The sequence below is a fragment of the Aphelocoma coerulescens genome, chromosome 19 (assembly GCF_041296385.1).
Source record: "Aphelocoma coerulescens isolate FSJ_1873_10779 chromosome 19, UR_Acoe_1.0, whole genome shotgun sequence".
NCBI classification, from domain to species: Eukaryota; Metazoa; Chordata; class Aves; order Passeriformes; family Corvidae; genus Aphelocoma; species Aphelocoma coerulescens.
Genome location: NC_091032.1, coordinates 7,257,386 through 7,276,185, shown reverse-complemented (window position 1 = coordinate 7,276,185; position 18,800 = coordinate 7,257,386). Strand labels below are relative to the sequence as shown.

Sequence of the window (18,800 nt, the reverse complement as noted above, 5' to 3'; positions counted from 1 at the left end):
ATTAAAAATGACCCACACATTAGATCCAATATGTATCTTACACTTTATTAACTGTTTCTGTACATTTCCCAGACCAAAACCCACACATAATACAAAATTTGTGTCTCAATATGCATATAGCTTACAAAACTCCACACTACATACAGAAATCTCCCAAATCATTATTCAGGCTGTTTTTCTTGCTTTTTCACCCACTTTTACAGGTTTGATTCCCATTTTTGAGAGCAGCAGTGGGTAACAATGACTCCTCCTAAGAGCTGAGAACACCTCTGTTTCAGCAGAGCTCACTGTTTTGGCTCCCCCTCCTCAGGGGATGTATTCTCACCCTTAATTGTTTAACAACCCCAGGTCTGTCCAAAATCTTCAAGTACCAAGGACATGGTACTGAAGGGTGGGGTGGACAGTTAGCCACATTTAATATTTCAACTGTACAAACACACTAAGGGTGTGTGTCAAGAGACCTATTAATCCATTCCAAAAGTTGTTCTCTTAAGGGACACACAACTTCTCAAAGGAAAGCCAGGAATAAATAGCTAGGATAACCTTTTCTGTCCAAGAATCTGCACAGCAGTGACCTTTCCTCTTGGTTGACAGCCCAGGTGTTTGTGCCCAGCCCAGGGACATCAGTCCTCCTCCTTCTCGATGTAAGGCTTGGTGCTGACCCGGGCCATCTGCCGGGCCAGGTACCGGTCCCGTGCTGACATCACCGTCTCCTCGTTGCTCCTTTTGGCAAATTTGCTCATGCTCTCAGGTGCTTTCTGTGCTTGTTCTTTCTCCCCTTTCTCCCCTTCTTCTCCAGCTTTACGTTTCTGCTCAGAAAAAATTCCAGAGCTGGAGCTTCCCTTCTCATCCACCTCTCTGTCTTTCCCCTTTCTCTCTTTTCCCAGATCAGTCTCTCCATCTTTTTCTAAAGATGTAGGAGTACTTCCCCTCCTCTCTCTGTATTTCTTTTCATCACTGCTGTATTTCTCTCTCCTCTCCTTTGCATGATCTTCCCTTTCTCTGTATTTCTCTCCTCTCTCCTTCTCTCTGTCATTGTATCTGTCTTTATCATTTCTTGTTCTTTCTTTCTCTCGTTCCTTCTCTGAGCCCTTCTCCTCTCTCTCCTTTGCCCTCCTCCATTCTCTGCCATGTCCCTCCCTCTCTTTTCTTTCCTTCCCCCTCTGTTTATCGTCTTGATCTTCCCTTCTTTCCTTCCCCCTCTGTTTATCATCTTGATCTTCCCTTCTTTCCTTCCCCCTCTGTTTATCATCTTGATCTTCCCTCCTTCTGTAGTGATCTCTATTAGTGTGATCCCCGTGCCTGTGTCGCTCTTCTCTTTCCCTCTGGTGATCCTTTTCATGGGTCCTACTTCTCTCATAATCCTTTTCCCTGTACTGTTCATCATTTCCCCTTCTGCCTGGCCTGCTCTCTCCCCTCTGATGACTTGTTTGGGCTTTGGTGCGTGGCTCTTCCTCCACACTGGATGAGCTTGGTGACCTGGAATGCCTCTGGCTTTTGTGATGTTTAACCTCCTCTTCACTGCTCACAGAGCTCTCCCGCCTTTTCTTCTTCTTCAAATTTACTTTACTATGTTTGTGTCTCTTGTCATCATCACTACTATCAGTTCCTAGGTCAGTATCAGCATCTGGATTATTCTCTTTCTTAGAGGGCTTCACTCTTTGTCTTTCAGATGGGCATTTGTTCCTTTCACTGGGTTCATCCTGACTGTCAGGTTTTTCTTCCTTTGTCCTACATTTTTTACGTTAGAAAAGAAAAACAACATTAAAAAGCCTGAAATCTTGGACGTTTCTACAAAGTGACTTCTGGTCAGGACTTAGGAAAAAGATGCTGCTTTTTGAAAAGTCTAAGAAAGCAAATCTGTCTGTGGCTCAGGTTCCAGGAATCCAGCACAAAGTGTCCATTTCTGGTTCACTGATGAATGTGAGCTGAGGAATTTATCTAAAAGAGTGAGGTTAAGTATGTGCAGCCTCCATCTAAAGAAAACAACATTGATTTGTGTTCCTGTGTAAGCCTGCTGGCAAGTTACAAGTTTTCCTATGTGTTTAGTCCTCTACTCACATCAAATAATTATCCAGAGAAGAAGCAGGTTGTGTGTTTTGTTGACAGAGGCAGGAACATGGGTTTTTTTGATCTCATTTGTGGCTAGACAAAAATTAGCAACTTTCAACAGCTCAAATATTCTTAAATGCAAAATGCTGACCCATGGAGGGGGTTATGCTTTGTCATTCTCTTCTGGCTGATGAGGAAATACATGTTCAGTTGCATGAGCCACATCTCTTCCCCTTAATCACACAGCTCCAGTAACAGCCTGTGGGGCACTCTCATGAGTCAGCATACCACCACATTCTATGTCTGCTGAATGCTTGAAGGCATGGACAGCCTATAAATAATGACTAAAAATTGCACTGAAAAGTTTCGTAATTTTTTACTTAGTAATCCAATTAATTAAAACAACAAAGGTGGATCACTTCAGGGACAATTCTGAGATCTAAACATGAAGCTGTTTTCTCTCTGTATCCTGTTGTACCGCCACGAGAAAGAATAAAATTCAAATATACACCTGAGTTTATTTGAAAGCCTTGCTGGGAACACGATCTACAGGATTATTTGTTTCCCCTGAACTAATTTTATGTGCCACTAAAGGAAATTTCCTTAATTTTCAAGATTAAAAAAACATAATTTCAAATGGTCTCTACACAGTACAAAATCACATCATCCTGAAGACTTCATGGAGAACTCCCCTGCTTCAGATAGCTGAGTAACTTCAGTGATCACTTTCTTCACTTAGGCTAAGAATTTACTTTCTAACAATCCAATCTCAGCTCTGGAAGATCTCTTGATGAAAGCTGCATTTTCTTTGGGATGGCAAGCACTTAGCTAGTGACATCCATGCTTAAAACCTCTATCAAATGAGGTTTAACCTGAGTTAATTGTCTCAAATGATCAATTGCTGCACACAAGAAACATCTCCTTCATCACATTTATCCACAGGGCAGAATGTTACCATTTTAAATAGCTAAATAATTCAGTCTCATCTCGATACTTTGCTTTGGAATGTTCACATATTAAGATTTCAAAATATTCCCATTGGATTTCCTACATATTTCATTCATTTCCTTTTACCACAGCATCAACACTCAATTTAGTTTTTATGCAACTAAATGTGGAGTAAGCACAAAGTTAAGAGATTCACATTCTTTACAGGAAATTCATAGCATATTCATTTCCTATGACTTACTGCTATGCTCATTATTTTACTTCTTGTCTTCCTCATGATTCAAAATGTATTTTGAACCAATTAATTTCTGGGCATAGGCAGCGATATGGGATACACATCATAACGTCACCCCAAGACAGTAACTTAATACAGATTGCTAAATATTATATAAACCAAAGAAAATGTAGGTTAGAATAATACCAAGCAGGATTACAAGCATAACTGTCCTCTTGATACCTTTTAGACAGCATCCCTGTCCTGCTTGTTTCATTTCTGTGTCACTAATGATCATTAGTTATTTACCAAATTATTCAATTAATCAGCTGTATGAAATTACCAGTTTATGTTACCACTGTTTTGGTGCTGTCTGTCTAATCCTCCAGTGAGTATGGAATCACAGCCAGATGCTGGTTTTTATACCTGAAATCCTGCTGGAATCACATCCTACCTGGCTTCACGGAAGCTGCATTTAGGCATCTCTTCTTCCCCCACTCTCTGGTTTAAAAGATGTCTGTAAAACCCACTGAGATCCCTCTGTTTGGTCACATCCAGGTATGCTGAGAGAAAGAAAAGACAGTTGGATTTACTGTGCCAGAAATACTCACCACACACAACTCACAACTGGTAGACACCACCACAACTGCAATCTCCATCTGGGAAGTTTTCAAACCCAAAGAGATAAAAGCTCAGTTACCTGACCTGACCTCACAGCAGACCACGCTTGGAGTAGAAGGATGGAACAGGTGACCTTCAGAGGTCCACTCCAACCCAATTTATCTTATGATCCTACATCCTGTGCTTTATATCTACTCCTGATACTGATCAGAATGTCTGAGGTGAGAACTGGAAACATCCCTGTACCCCAGGCTTAGGAGTCTTCCTTCAACAACTGACCCTACCTCAAAAATTTAAGTACCAACCCAAATAGTACTGACACACAAACAGAGGCACTTCCTCTGTTCCTTTGTAAGACGTGCAAAGGAAAATAGCAGACCAAGGTGGATCTGATTCAGGATCTGCAAACCTGGTCCCCTTTGACTTTAATTACCTCAAGCCTCACAGAGAGACCACCAGATGAATACGCTGTAAATCATGTACAAGGCCCTACTTCTTTTTCAGGACTATTATTTCACTGTGAATCTCACCCTCAAGAGCTGATTCTCTTCTTTCTCTCTCCTCCTCCTCAGCTCTTTCTTGCAGCTTCTTCTTATAGGCTGAAGTCACAAAAGCCTCTTTGTGTGCAAACTCTCCTCCTTCCATTTCACGCTCTTTCTGAATTTTTCTTTCCATTCGTCTTTCCTGTTCCTTCTTTCTAATCTCAGCTGCTTTGAGGATATTGTGGATGTATTTGGGCTGAGGTAGAAGGGAAAAAAGTTACCATGCTGAGAGATAATTGAGGTGGCTGAGAGAACACAAATTGGGATTGATGGAGATGTTGAATTAAGTTGGTAATGGAAGAAAATTGTCAGGAGCTACTCTAATGTGTTCTTCCCCTGATTGATAGCTATCCAAAATAAACTGCCACTCCCTTTCACATCCCTAACATGGCCCATTTCCCAGTACCAAGAGAGGTTGCTGTATTCAATCAAAACAGTCATCCCATCTTTGACTAGGAGGATTTTTACTCTAAACGAAAAGAACTGGTTTTTTTTATTTTTTCATCCCTCTGTCTTCCATAACTGTAACAGCCTTGCCCTTCTTTTAAGGAGTAGGAGGCTTCCTTTCATACAGAGAACCTGACAAGAGCCTTCAAATGAATGAGTAACAATGAAATTATCACTTGTCAGGATAATTCAGCAATGCTTTGAAGTCTACAAGTTAACCAGTCATGATTACCCCAAGCAGAGAGAGTTGGACAGACAGGATACACTCTCATGTATTGACCTTTTTGTCATTGTTTCCAGCTAACAGTTTGGCACTGCTTTCTTTCTTCTTCTGCTGCATTTCATCGTAAATACTGTCATATTCATACACCGTAGCATCTTCTTCTAAAGCCTTCTGAATCTCCAATTTAGTCTAACACAAAAAAAGGGAGAAGAGATCCAAATAATAACAATGCAATCTTTACTATTTTCAAATATTTCATTCCTATATTGTAATTTAAGCAGATCTATAGTATAAACTTACCCATCAGAACACTGAGAGCAAATTAAAAATAGTCCCTTACCTGTTTCATTGCTTGCTTTTTCAATGCTTCTCTTTGAAGACTTTCCCCAACAGTTGGCTGCAGGAAGGAAGCATTGCAGAAACAAAATTAATTACATTGATAATAGTATTTTTCTACCATTCTAACAAACAACTAGATAATAGTCCAATTACAGGCAGGTGTGATTCAGAAAATACTGGAAGTTTTCCTGCATGTCCATCAGAGATGTAGCAGTGACGAGCAGAGATACTGACAATCACATGAAAAAAGAAAAACTGTATTCATAGTTAAATACAAAACTCTGAAAGGATTTGGTGTTTACTTCAAGTCTGATCTGTATCATTAATTGTGTATTTTCAGAAATAAGAACAAACCTAAACAACATGTACTTCAAATGTAACTGTTTAATTTCTCAAGATTAACATGCTAGCAAGTAACAATACTGAACTTTCCTAAGAAGAAACAGATCCCCACTGAAAATATGTTTTCTAATCATACTGTCTTCTACAAAAAAGCTTTTCATTTTATTTACTTTTTTCTTTTAATTAGTTTTGACCTAAAATACATATCTATCTTTTCTCAACCAGTAGGTAATAGTGTTAATTAAACAGATCCACTATAATGGCAGGACTTGTATCCTTGTTTATATAATTAAACATCTCTTAATCTTAAAAAGCAGAAATAGGAAGGGAAAATCCTTTTGCATTTTGGCAGCTTCCCAAGTTTTGCAACTTTGACTAATACATGCTCTGTGTCATATTTTAAAAAGGCAAAGATATTCTGTAATTTGTTTGTAATAAAATTAAAAAATGAAAACCAAGTAGCAGAAAGCTTGGCAGCAGGGACTAAGATCTTCTGAAATCAAACAGAATTAGCACCATCTAAATTCAAACAGATCCCCTGAACATGAAGGCTTTTAAATTCATTTGATGTTTAAAATAAAATAATAACATGTCGTGACCCCTCTTTCTTATCCTATTAAAACTTTAACAGATGTGTCAACAAGGGAAAACACCAAGTGCTTTTCCACAATTTTCTCCAGGACTGACTGTAAACAGTGCAAATTTTTTTTTTCACTGGTTAATTTCAGAAACAGGGAACAGCTGTGCAGGGACAGAGTTTCATTATACGTGACTCTGTGCACTCTGTCTCTCCCCTCTCCCCTCCCCAGAGGTGCCTGCTTGATTTGGCAAGAGGGCAGTGCTGTGTGAGCAGACACTGGCCCTGTGATGAGTACCCAGTTCCTCCTCGACACTGGGAAAGACTAAAATCACAAGTTCTTATCCATTTCTGTCCCTTCACCCAGCTGGCATTTTCACAAAGACCACAGGAACACCTGATATCTTTGGGGGCTCTGTCACCCACCCAGGATGGGAGTAATGAACAGGTACAGACAGTGTTAACCTCTAAATGATTTTTTTTCTGCTACGGAAACCATAAATAATAAAACTACTTGCAAACTTCTCTGTGGCTTTTCTTTTTTTTAAATGCCAGAAAGGTAGTATCTCAGAGGATTACCAAGTAATTCTAGAGTAAGCAAGAGAAGGTGCTAAGGTAACACTGTCATTGTTTGGAGAAGTACATTTGGTATCATACAATAGAATCGCCTGATCTCTAGATACTCTAGACCTTTGCTCTCCTCCCACAAACACATGACCTTCATAAATAATACTACAATCAAAACCCCCTGAAACACAGAACATTGAAAATATTCCTTCCTAGCTCCCTCAAAGCAAAGGACTCATAGACAAGGAAAAAGGGGAACTCAAAAGGGCACATATTTCCACTTTTTCTGGTGCTATAATTGGTAAACATAGATTAAATCCATCTCTGCCTTCAAAATGTTAAACCTTGTGGCTAATAAAGGGAAAATGTGATGTGCACTTTATGGAAGAAAAACCCTGCACTGATTCTGTGCTCATCACCAGAGAGCAGATGCTTGCTATTACCCAGGTGCAGACAACCAGGTAAGGAAGCAGCCCAGGCTTCGGGCTTTAGGAAGCCGAGCTTGGCAGACATGAGCAACGCACAGAGCTGGCTGTGGTATCGGGGGCTACACCCTGCCTGCTGCAGCTTGCTGATTATTTGGCTAGAATTGGATATAGTCTTTAATTTATTTATGTAGCTGGTTGGTTGGCTGGTTGACTGGGGGAAGTAGATAGCAGATTATTTCGTTTAAAACCTACAAGAACCCTAGCTTCGTTCATCTCATGTTTACCTCTGCTTTCAGTACTGAAGAACTCTTAAGTTCTGAAAAATTTATGTTCATTAGTAGTTTACGACCCTGTACTTAATTTTATGACATACACCTTCTTTTGAAAAGGCTATAAATGAGTCAGTATAAACCATAAACAGCCATTTAAAATTATCATAGAACACACATCAGCATTATACAGAAGACCTCAATTTCCTCCTGGTTCTTGGGAAAGAAGATGGTCCTTTGTTTGATGTATTGAGGGTCATCACTGAAGGTTTCCTCTATGGGAAACTCTTATACTGGTTTAACAGAAAGGTACTTCAACAGTGAAGAACCTCCCCTGCACTATTCCAGAAAGCAGGAGCTCAGTGAAAGACAAAACAGATTGTGCAGTTACAATTACAGAATAAGCTTTATTCCACCAAAATATTTGAAACACTGCTTAGAATGTTTTCCTTGTCTACCTACATGGAATAAACGCATTTATCTGCAAAGATTATGTAAACACTAAAATAATACATAATCCTTATTATTGGACATATGATGGTAAAGAAGTCCATCTGCCATTTCTCCAGAGTGGCAGTAAGTTTACAGAAAACAAACACCTTCCCCAATGGTTTATGGTTGACAATTTCCTGTTGTGTTGTGAGCTCTGACAGATGAGAACTTCCCGTCCTTTTGTATTGTTTTACTTATCAACTGCCCATTTATTAAAGGCCCTATAAGCTCAGCAATCTGTCTCATACTTTTTCCCTCCCTCTAGTCAAGCTATTCTTCTGAAGCACAAAGCTTATAGTTCAATATTTTCTGGAAGGAGAAAACATTTTAACCCTACACTGTGAAAGGACAGAATCCATGCAAATCAAGGAACTCTGAGAAATGAGACTCTCCAGTCTACCACTGCTACCAGACCATGGAAGAGAGCTTGTACACAACTGAAAAGGTTATTAAAAAAAAAAAAGCAATAAATTACCCCAATCTATTAACATTTCTCATGGTTCTCTCAATTTCTTACCTCCTTCTCACTTTAAAATGAGCTACTTACACCCTCATGTACATGGATTTAGAAGTGAATCCTTAAGGCCTGCCCTCATAGAGACCTGTACAATCCAACTACAACCTGCACATAAGACTCCAGTCTTCATGGAAAAGAAAAATAAAAATCACATCAGGCAGAAGATTGCTCTCAATTCACATATGATATGAGTCATGGTTACTAGCAGAAGATCAAGAGAATGAACATGAAAAACAAGTCATGTATGCAGAATCAGCTTTCCTCGGCACTCCATCCTAGTTTCCAGAAACCAGATCAAGGACTTCCTGAACTGGAGGATGCACCTGAACCATTGTTTGACATCAAGAGCATCCCTTAATTTGACTAATCCATTTCTGAATCCGTTTATATTTTTCACCGTGCCACAGTATCCTGTGGCAAGGAGTTCCACACCTTAACTACACAACTTCCTTTTGTTTAGACTAAACCAGTTACTTGGCAATTCCATAATATAACCTGCTGCTCATATTATGAGAAATGGCAACAACTCCTTACTTCCTGAATTATTCTTGATTCTACACACATCCTCTTGAGTTACTCCTTTCCACTTCCTCTTCTCAGAAAACTCTTTTCTGGGAGTCCCTTTACTCTACTTAGTCTTACTTTGCATGGAAACTGTTGCAAAAACTCTGGTCAGCACCAACATCAGTTACTCAGCAAATACTTTTTAATCAGACTCTTCCTTTGCAAAGTTGTAAATGGTAACGAGTATTTTGGACCAAACCACTACAAAGGATCTGTAAGTAAAACCAAAACTCTGAGCCTATGACAGGATATAGTTTTCTGCTTATTTTCAGCTTATTCCTGCTTAAACATTCCATTTATCTTTAGGTGGTCACTAAAAAACCCACCAAATCCAGCTGATACATTCACAGAATGTTATCACACTGGCTCCACAATCTCTCTCCTGAATTGAGCACCTACTGAGGTCTATGTACAGTTATTTTTTTTCATCCTATCTTAACAAATCAGTTTTGAAAGACTGGTACAGTACAGGAACATACACTGGGTAATTCTGGTGCAATCAAGAAACAGAAATTTTATCTGCTGTACCACAGAGATAATTTCAACTAAACTCCAAAGGTAAAACAGAACAATGAACAGCACACAGGGAATACTGACAAGGCACCTTTTCCCAGTCAACACTGTATTTCAAGAAAATTTCCATCCCAGATGCTCTCTTTCTTATGAACTAACACAAAGACCATCTTCAGCAACTAACATCCATTAATATACTTAACCACAGGGGGGAAAAAAAATCTAAATTCCTTCAGCAAGGATAGTGGCAAAATCTGAGTGAAAAATGCATAGTAATGTTAAAAAAAAGAAGGGAGCAGAAGTTTGGTATCTAATATATAATCACAGACCAAGACAGGTGTGCAGATTTCCCAGCACAAACTTTATTAGAGTTCAGTTAAAAATACATAATCTCCAGACATTTGAGATGTAGTTCTGACTGATAAAGTAGCAGACAGGAAATGAAACCCCTCCCAAATGCTGCTCCTTATCTTGAAAAGCTCTGAAATTATTACTGAACTAATAAAGTAATTCTGATTTAAAAAAAAAACAATCTTCTCTGATAAAGGCAGTTATGAGATTATTACTTTTTGCTGGGTATGTACCATACTGATGAGCACAACAACTTCTAAGAGCTTTTATAACAGACTCTGACAGTGAATCTGTCAGCTTTTCTGAAAGGGAGGACACTTGAGCTGTTAAGCTAAAAGTTGGAAGACAGCATCATATATTATTTTTACTAGAATTATTAGCATTCATTCCTTCGTTTCAATGTTTAGATATTAAGAGAAAATGAAGAAGGGAAAAAATACAAGACAGCCCCCAGGAAGGTTTGCAGACCTACCACATGATGTTTAACGACAACAGATTAAATGAGGTTTATTCCTGGGATCTGGAAAATGTGGGGTCAGATCCTTAATGCAGAGAAAGACACCAAACCCCATCTAACAGGGAAAGTGCTCCATTACCATCTCCAGTAGCTGTATCTAAAGGAAAGCCTCTCTCCATAGCCATAGTGGAGGGAAGCATCTCTGAGGACCACAGCTTAGTGAGGAAAGAGATGGGATTAAAACATTCCTGTCCTGTTTCCTGTAAACTGCACTGAGGATGTTTCATGTTGAGTGGATAACACTAGGAAGGTCCTCAGCCCTTTCATGCCCTGTAAAACAGGAGCTCAAACACCTTCAACAGCAACACTCTGGATTCTGCAGTGGAACCAGGTACACAGGGGCTGTGAATTGCTAAATTCAGGCTCTCTGTGACACAAAATTAACAACTGTTAGTTCATTAAAATAAAAATAGATTTTAAATATAAATATTTTGGTGAGTCAGAAACTGACCAAAATTATTTGATGCTTTATTAGCATTGTTCTTCTCAACCACACAAAAGAACAAGCATGGAGAGAAGCTCTAGGGAAGAAAGAACATTTTTGTAGCACAGGTTTCTGTAAGGGCCCCAGCCCAGCCCATATCCCAGCCTGTTCCTGGATACTTCCCGTGCTTCCAGCAGCACATCCAGGTGGGATTTACACAGCGCACAGTGCCCTCTACTGGGGCAGGTACAGAGCGAGTATTTTGAACGTAATACTTGAAAAGAAATTAAAAATTAAAGATTACAGAAAAGAGCATTGTCATGCAAATTCCATGCATCTTCTTTTGCTTTAGAACTTTTGGGTTGTACAACTTTGCTTTTGTTCACAATATGAACACCATAAAATCAATTACATCAAATTTGGGTGGAATGAGCTAAAGGATTAAACACACTTATCCACCACACTTTAAAGTTAGGGTCTGAGTGAGATCTGTTGATTACTACTGGGCTTTCTGTTTGCAGGCATTCACCAGTGACAGTTAACAAATCTCTTTACAAGCTACAGTTAACTCTAGCAAACAGGTTGTCACATGTGCTGAACTGCTGGAAGAGTTGACAGAAAGTAACAAGAAAATCATCACTTTCATGTAATGTGTACTAAAGAAAATACAGATCATATTTCACACCCAAATCCAAAATGATGACACATATCCTAATGACATTGCCAAAATCTCAAAATCTGATGCAGCCATTAAGGGTTGGACACAAAGAAATTTGCAGAATATGGGGCAAATTACAGAAGAAAATTGTTGAACTGACCTCTTCATCTGACTCATCTGCGAACACTGACAGCTTCTTTGAAACAAGATTTTTCTGTGGCAACTTTTTGGGCATAATAAGCCCATATCTAGAGGAAAAATAATTAAAAGTCACCTTTAGTATCACTTACAACACAGCACGCTCCAAAACAAAACATCTGCCATTTACAATTTGAAAAGTAAAAGATCAGCATCAACATAATGTATCAAAGTTATATGTGAGCAGCCTTTGCAGCAGAGCACACCTGCCAGCTTCTCCCAGAGCTACTGCAATCTTTTGCCATGCAAAGTTTCTGGATGCAATGATTGTCCTAAATCAAGACACAAATCCCTCTTGTCCAGAGCTCTCCAAATTATTTTCTTTTCTCTCTCAGAGAAGTAAGAAATTATTGTTTAATCTGAAGGGATTTAGCCTTAGTGTATACCAGGCACTATTCCATGGCTACATTTGCAGTGCAGTAATTTCATGTTTTGCTGGTCATGTAAACCACAGCTACAGCTATGGTAAAGGACAAGATTTACAGCCAGATTATATCACGCTGAGATTGATTAACCACACACAAACAACTCTTCTACTGACAAAGTCCATCTCTGTGCAAAACCCATTTCCCTTTGGTGCTGAGCAACCTCTAACTCGGAGATTTCTTGCCCACCTGCCTTTCCCTGAATCCATCACTGAGTCACTAGTTCGCCACAGCGTGTATGGCTGAACTGACTGGAACACCCCACCATTCTGGGGGTACCACACCATCCCCGTGACCGCCGTTCGCTTCCGCGAGCCCTGAACCCGCCCCTCAGCTCCGTCTGACCCGGCTGCGGAGGCCGAGCGGGAGCCGCCGGCCCGGCCGCTGCCGGTGCTCGAGGGTGGGAGGTGTGAGGGAACACTGAGGAGATTCTCCTCCCTAAGAGTGAAAAATAACGCCGGGCAACACCGCTTCACCCTCAAGCGCCTGCCCGCTGTTTGAGTTTTGTTAGGTTTTAATAAACAGTTTTAAAGTCAGGCCAACACAGCGAGGCCGAGCGGCGGACACCTGGGACAAGCGAGTCCCTGGGCAAGGGTCTTCCAGCGCCCGCCCTCAGCGTCAGCCCCAAATCCCCCCCCGACCGCTGCCCCGCGGCCCCAGCGCGGCCCGGCCGCCCTGGCCCTGCCGGCACTCACTGCTTGCCCAGCGCCGCCATCTTGTCCGGCCTCCTCCCCCGCGCTGCTGCTGCTGCTGTTCAGCGGCCGCAGATTCCTCGCGGCCGAGTCCTCCCCACGCACTTTCCCCGCCCGCCCCGGAGCCCCCCACGGCACCGCGCCGCAGTCCCGCTCCGGGAGGGAAGCGGAGAGCGGGCGGAGCGGGCTAGAGGCGGTGGGGGATTTTTTTTTTAACCGCTCGCTGGCGAAGGGAGAAAGTGCTGATCGGGGAAGGGCGATGGCGGGCGCTTCTGAGGGGAGCGGCGGGGGAAGGCGGGCGCGCCTCAGGGCAGTGGCGGGAAAGGTCCCTGAGGACGGGAAAGCCCCTGAGGGGAACGGCCCCGAGACGCTCCCGGGGGCACCGGTGGTCGCAGCTCCCCGGGCCGGGGCTGAGGAGCCGCATTGTCGTCGTCCCCCTCCCTCCCAGCCATCACCGACCTGTCGTTTGTTTCCCGCTAAAGGCTGAAAGAGGAGTTTAATTTCCCAAAATGTTATTAAAAAAGTGATTCTGCCAAAAGGGACGTTATTGGAAAGATGAAATCTCGCTGCAGACAGTGCAGTTGCTGTAATCTCAAGCTTTATCCCAATAAGAAAGCTTTTTGTGTTATAATAATAGTGCTGGGCTTTTCTGCAACGTGTTCAGAAGAACGTTACAAAATGCTGATTAACGACCTTTATTTAAAATTATTCCTAAAAAGTCATTTAAGGAGACCGAGCCTTGAACATTTTTGCTGTATCATTTATGAGCATTGTAACTTGGGAGCCATAAAGATGTCCCTTCCTCTCTTTTTCCCATCAGAAGCAATTAAAAAAAAAAAAAAAAAAAAAAACAAAAACTTTGATTAAGCCTTTAAAATTTAGTAGCTATACTGGCAAAATTCTTTCCTTTAATGTTTCTATTGCTTTTTCTTCATAATCCTTAACAGACTCCTTCTCATCTTGACTAATAATCCCTAACAGACTTCAGCCATTCTGACAACAAATACTAGTGGCTGTGCATAAAAATCAACAGTTAATTTAATAAAAGATGTGAAACACCAGAACCACGAGGGTTAGATTAGAAATTAAGAGATTTAATTGGAGGCACAGTAGAACTGGTTGCCAAAAGGGGCTAAGGTTGGTTTTTTTTGGTGTGTTAGCTCTTTGTGATCTCCGCGAGCGCCAGGCAGGTGTGAAGCCACTGGTACAGGTATTCGGCTGGAGCAAAGCCCTGCTGCCACACTGCTTCTTGAGAGACACCTGGAACAAAAAACCAGCTGTAAATACAACAGGGAAAGTCAAAACCGTGAGCAGTGTTGCCACAAGAACAGAAGATCTTTCCCTCAGCAGAGTTTACCCTGAGTCCAGTAATGCCAGGAATGGTGATGCTTTGAAAAGCACACAGCTGTATTGTGACAGTGACCTGTCAAGTACTGGCTTTCTACTATAATTTCTCTGGTTTTGTGGTGGGTGCCCTGTTGTACAAAGTGCTCTGCTATATTTTAATGCTAAACCAGCACATATATATGGAACATATGGACATTACCTGATGTTCATTTTAAAGGATTTCCCATAATTGTGAGTTATACCTGCATTCACACCCCTGATCTGACACTGCTCTCTCAGAATAAGTTCCATCCTGGGAAACCAACCTTTCCTAGCACACTGGCAGTTTCCAAAGCTACATTCTTTAACCTAATTAAATCTACATCCCTAACTGTAGGAAAACTGGATGCTCTAGGCCTGTTTTGTTCTTTCCAGTGAATTAGTTTAATATATATAAGGAGAACACATGAAAAGGAACTATGACTGCCACAAGTGTTTACTCTTTATCAGCAGGCAGGGTACTGTTGATAAATATCCCCAGCTAAAGTAATAACTCTTGTCCACGTTTGGGTTTTAGCAGGCCTCTCAGACTGGTATTAGATCATGAAGAGAGAGAGCTCCATGAGAACAAGTAACTTCTCTTGCAGAGATATTGCAAATAATAGTAACAGCCTCTTGACTGCTCTGGCACCAAAAAAAGCTCACGTTCATTAAAGGAGAGAACAACAGACTGAAAAACAGCTCCTGTCTATGGCCCGTGAGTACATTAAGCACTTGGCAGATGGTGTTTATGAGGAGGACAGCTCACATTGTGTGTTCCTGTTTGGAGTTGGGTCAGTCCCTAGGGCAGGGCATGGAGGTCTGAAGCAGATTTGCTTGCCAAAAGAACCATCATTCTTCATTTGTCTTTACGTATTATTTGCCAAAAGAACCCTCATTCTTCATGCTTATCGGGAGGTTTACAATGAGATCACTTGTTCTGGAAGGTTTCAAAGCTGATCTGCTCCCCTCTCCTGAAGGCAGTGAATTTTGAGTCTAAATTTAACAGGTTGATTTCTATTGACCGAAAACATCGCAGATATTTAGGACCCTTTATCTGCTGTTTAATCTACTATGAAATCAAAGTAAATTTCTGAAGTAAGGCCCTTAAAAGCACTCAGCTGAACGTTGCCATTGACATGGTTTCATTGTTGAACCGTGCCTGGTAACCTCACAATGAGTTTATGATATTTACCAGTGATGAGGTCCAGCAGCAGCTCTGCTTGAACTTGCACAGATGAAGCAGTTGGATCAAAGCAATAAATCTCCTGAATCAAATTGTCATCGAGTTTCTGCAATGCAGAGAACAAAAAGATTAGGGTGTTTGTGAAAAGCTTTGTGAAAGACAGAATGAAAGATAGATGAGAAACATATAGGAAATCTATAGGTAATGAATTCTTTCACTGCCATTTCCCCCTTGGCAAATTCCACTGTATCTTCTTGGAGGAGGAAGAATAAATAACAAACTCTCAACAATCTGAATTCTCACCAGTTTACACTGATTCCAGCTCTCAGTCTCCTCTGAGCCCTTCCAGTCTGGATGCAAAAGCAACAGCACAGCCTTAACTACGTCATGTACCAGAGCTGGGGGTTCTGCACAGCTCTTTATTCCAGCAAAGCTCTCAGCATCAAGTTTCCAGACACACTCACGCAGCTCCTGCAGCATGAACCGGTGGAACAGAATCCCTGCATGCCTCATGTTTGCCACATGTTCTGCCTCTGCAATCAAAAACAAACCTCTCAAGAAGCTGCTCAGAAACATCTGCTACTCAAGACTTACATTATAGAGACAGTCTACGTGCTAGATCCCTGAGGGCAACAATGCCTGCTTCACACCTTTCATTTCAGGATGAAGTATCCTGTGAGCCAGAGTTAAAATCGGCCCATTCTGTTTAACTCTACTCTGCTAAGCACCAAGACTTGCTCAGGTGTAGTTTATCTATACCAAGGATTTGTATTTGTCTTTCCATACTTGTAGGAATGATACTTTTAATATAGTTTTGCTGAGATTCCTAATTTCACCCCAAAAACCTATCTCACATCTGTATGCACAATACCCAGCACGTGTGTTGGTTCTGCTTCCTCTAGACACCTCTGCAGGATCTCCGAGCAGGCACCTTGGGCCATCTTTAGCATTTTCTGCAGGTCTTTCTGTTCCTCAGGTGGTAATTTCTTGTGCTGTCCGATACTGATATCAAATATGCTGAGAGTTTGTCTTGATAGGTCATGGAGAGGTACTGCAATGTGGTATTCTCCATGGACAGAAGTGAGAGTGACCTCTGAACTTTCTGTGCTCTTGAACAGGTAATCTCTGAAATGAAATGTGCTAGGCTTTACCATACTGGTTTGTTTTGGTGAGTTACTTAGCATATTTAAGTAAGATGCCATTCATCTCTTGTTAAAATAAAGGTATTACATTACTAAATCATAGTTTGTTTCCTTGAACTGAAATTTGCACAGCTCTAAGTATCATTCAAGGCATATACACAAAGGAAAAATAGCATTGGGAGCACAATGTTGCTTAGCCAAGGTGACTGCTGAAAATCATGAGACTTTAACTAATGTTGCTTTAAAAGCAGTTTGCTGTTTCTAACTGCATTGACGTTTGTTCTACAGAGTTTTATAAAAAGTAAAAACAGCTGCTGGAACAGCAAATGGCTGTTCAAGCAACTTTGACAACAAGGATGATATGCTTAAAAGACAAGTCTGTGAGGATTTTGGCAGTGGAAGGAAACAGAGAATTGAAGGAAATGAGACTAATATGGCCAGGAAAAAATACAGATTATTCTAAAGAGCAAAATGGTTCCGTGCAGGCTGTAACCCTGCAAACCTTGGCAGCTCAGCTGGTAAGCATTAAGTCAGAAGTTAAGTTTTTGCAGCCTAAAGTCAAAGAGAAAATACTCCTCAGCCCTTCACAGTTCAGTGCCATGTGTGTACGCACCAGAAGCCTTGATAGTGAGAGAGCTGCAGCCAGACACTCTCTCAGGGCTGCACTACCAGGGGCTTCATGCAATGTAGGTCAGCCTGATGCAGACTGAGTCAAGAAGCAGAGGGGTCCAGTCCCATTGCAGGTGCTGCAGCCTACCTGAGGAGGTTTTCCTCTCTGAGGAGAACAACAGGAGAGCTATGGATTTCCTTTTGTCCCGTGTTATCTGTAGTGATCATCTTGCACAGAGCATAGTTCTGATAAAGAGAAAAGAGAGGTTTAGCTGCATCCAAGAAAGCAACAGATATTTTGAAGCTTGGAGAGGGAGGAAATGGTTTCTTTCTCACAGGAAACTCCTATGTACATTCAAGAGCAATGGGATGGTTTAAAGACATCTCCCAACAATGCTTAGTTTTATTCCCAGACATACATGAAGAATGTGCCCTGGACCTCCCTCAGCCAGACTATTTAATCCACCCCAGGCTCCACACTGAGGAACACCCACAGGCCTAGAGATTTCCATTCTTTTTCCCATCCTCTTGCAGTCCTTTCTCATGTCATGTTTGTGTCAGTGTCGTTGACACATGAAAAGCACAGAGGGGAGCGAGTGACCTGGCTATCAGGCAGCTAACAAGGGAACAGTGCCTAGCCTGGAATGACAACAGAACGCTGCCAACATAAACCATGCTTATCAGAGGAAGCAGCTGAATTATGGCTGCAGCAGATGTCATACAGACTTTGGGATGACACGGGATCAGTCCTAAATATTGCATAAACTTTTCATCTTCTTAACTCACTGGTACATGAAGCGACAAACTTCCCAGGGCCCAAGTGCCTGCTGTACAACTGGAATCTGACCTGCACAGAGCAGGGCTGCCTTTACAAGCTGGCTAATTGGGAACCAGTCACTTCCTGAGCTGTATTTACGTCTTGGCTGCTGACATAAGTTCAGAACAAAGAGCTAATACATTAGCTGGAACATTCTCTTGTCCCTATAAAATACCATAATTTTGACATACAGAGAATCTCCAGAGAAGCATTTCCCTTTGTGGAAGTCCCAGACAACAAAGCCATGGATGGATGGATGGGTGGATGGGGGGTTCTGCTCTATTGGTTGCTATGCAGCAGTGAGCACTGAAGTAGGAGAATATTCCCCTTTTCTATGGAGAAAGGGTTATACTAGCAGTGCTCTTGAATTCTTTTACATGGAAGGACGAAAAGAATGAAGAGGGATCTCCCTTACAGAGGGAATCTTCCCTCTCTACCTTTGTAGACCTTTTGTTGCACAGGCAGGCACAAGAATCTTGTGCAGACTTCAGCTTTAATGATAAAACCACTGGGAAAACACAGGCAGCTGGAGATGGCACGTCCTCTCTAAAGCAGCCTTTCAGCCCCTGATGATTACAGACCTTTTCTCTGCAGTACCTTGTCTCTGCCAGGTGCCACCAGATAGGTTGTGACAGTGTGGATGCTGGGTGTCCTGGGATACAACCAGTCCAGAGCAGTGACAGCCACTTGTAGGACATTTTCCCGCATGCAGATGTGGTGGTAGGCTTTGCTGAACGCATGGCAAACTCCCTGTGAAAGCA

The 18,800-nt window shown here is 41.6% G+C and overlaps 2 protein-coding genes across 6 annotated transcripts in view; both read right to left on the bottom strand.

Annotated features, from left to right (window-relative positions):
* Positions 1–24: 24 nt before the first annotated feature.
* Positions 25–12,964, bottom strand: NSRP1 (nuclear speckle splicing regulatory protein 1). Of its 3 annotated transcripts, none has more exons than XM_069033426.1 (7): positions 12,924–12,964; positions 11,766–11,853; positions 5,388–5,444; positions 5,105–5,236; positions 4,366–4,573; positions 3,669–3,777; positions 25–1,731 (listed from the first exon to the last, which is right to left on the bottom strand). In XM_069033426.1, the coding sequence occupies exons 1-7, from the start codon at positions 12,941–12,943 to the stop codon at positions 624–626; spliced, it is 1,722 nt and encodes a 573-aa protein (XP_068889527.1). In that variant the 5' UTR covers positions 12,944–12,964; the 3' UTR covers positions 25–623. The 3 variants fall into 3 exon arrangements, with proteins under 3 accessions (XP_068889527.1, XP_068889526.1, XP_068889528.1); XM_069033425.1 differs by lacking the exon at positions 12,924–12,964 and adding an exon at positions 12,418–12,734; XM_069033427.1 differs by lacking the exons at positions 11,766–11,853; positions 12,924–12,964 and adding an exon at positions 5,540–5,618.
* A 695-nt stretch (positions 12,965–13,659) lies between these two features.
* The window catches only part of EFCAB5 (EF-hand calcium binding domain 5), a 36,306-nt gene continuing 31,165 nt past the window's right edge, over positions 13,660–18,800 (bottom strand). The window contains exons 16-21 of one of the 3 annotated variants that reach the window (XM_069033574.1): positions 18,637–18,789; positions 17,371–17,468; positions 16,343–16,596; positions 15,775–16,004; positions 15,481–15,577; positions 13,660–14,180 (exon numbers count right to left, since the gene is read on the bottom strand). In XM_069033574.1, the coding sequence (XP_068889675.1) occupies positions 14,077–14,180; positions 15,481–15,577; positions 15,775–16,004; positions 16,343–16,596; positions 17,371–17,468; positions 18,637–18,789 (936 nt within the window). In that variant the 3' untranslated portion in view covers positions 13,660–14,076. Of the gene's footprint in view, positions 14,181–15,480; positions 15,578–15,774; positions 16,005–16,342; positions 16,597–17,370; positions 17,469–18,636; positions 18,790–18,800 lie in introns of those variants that run through there. The other 2 variants (XM_069033575.1, XM_069033576.1) reach the window with 2 other exon arrangements.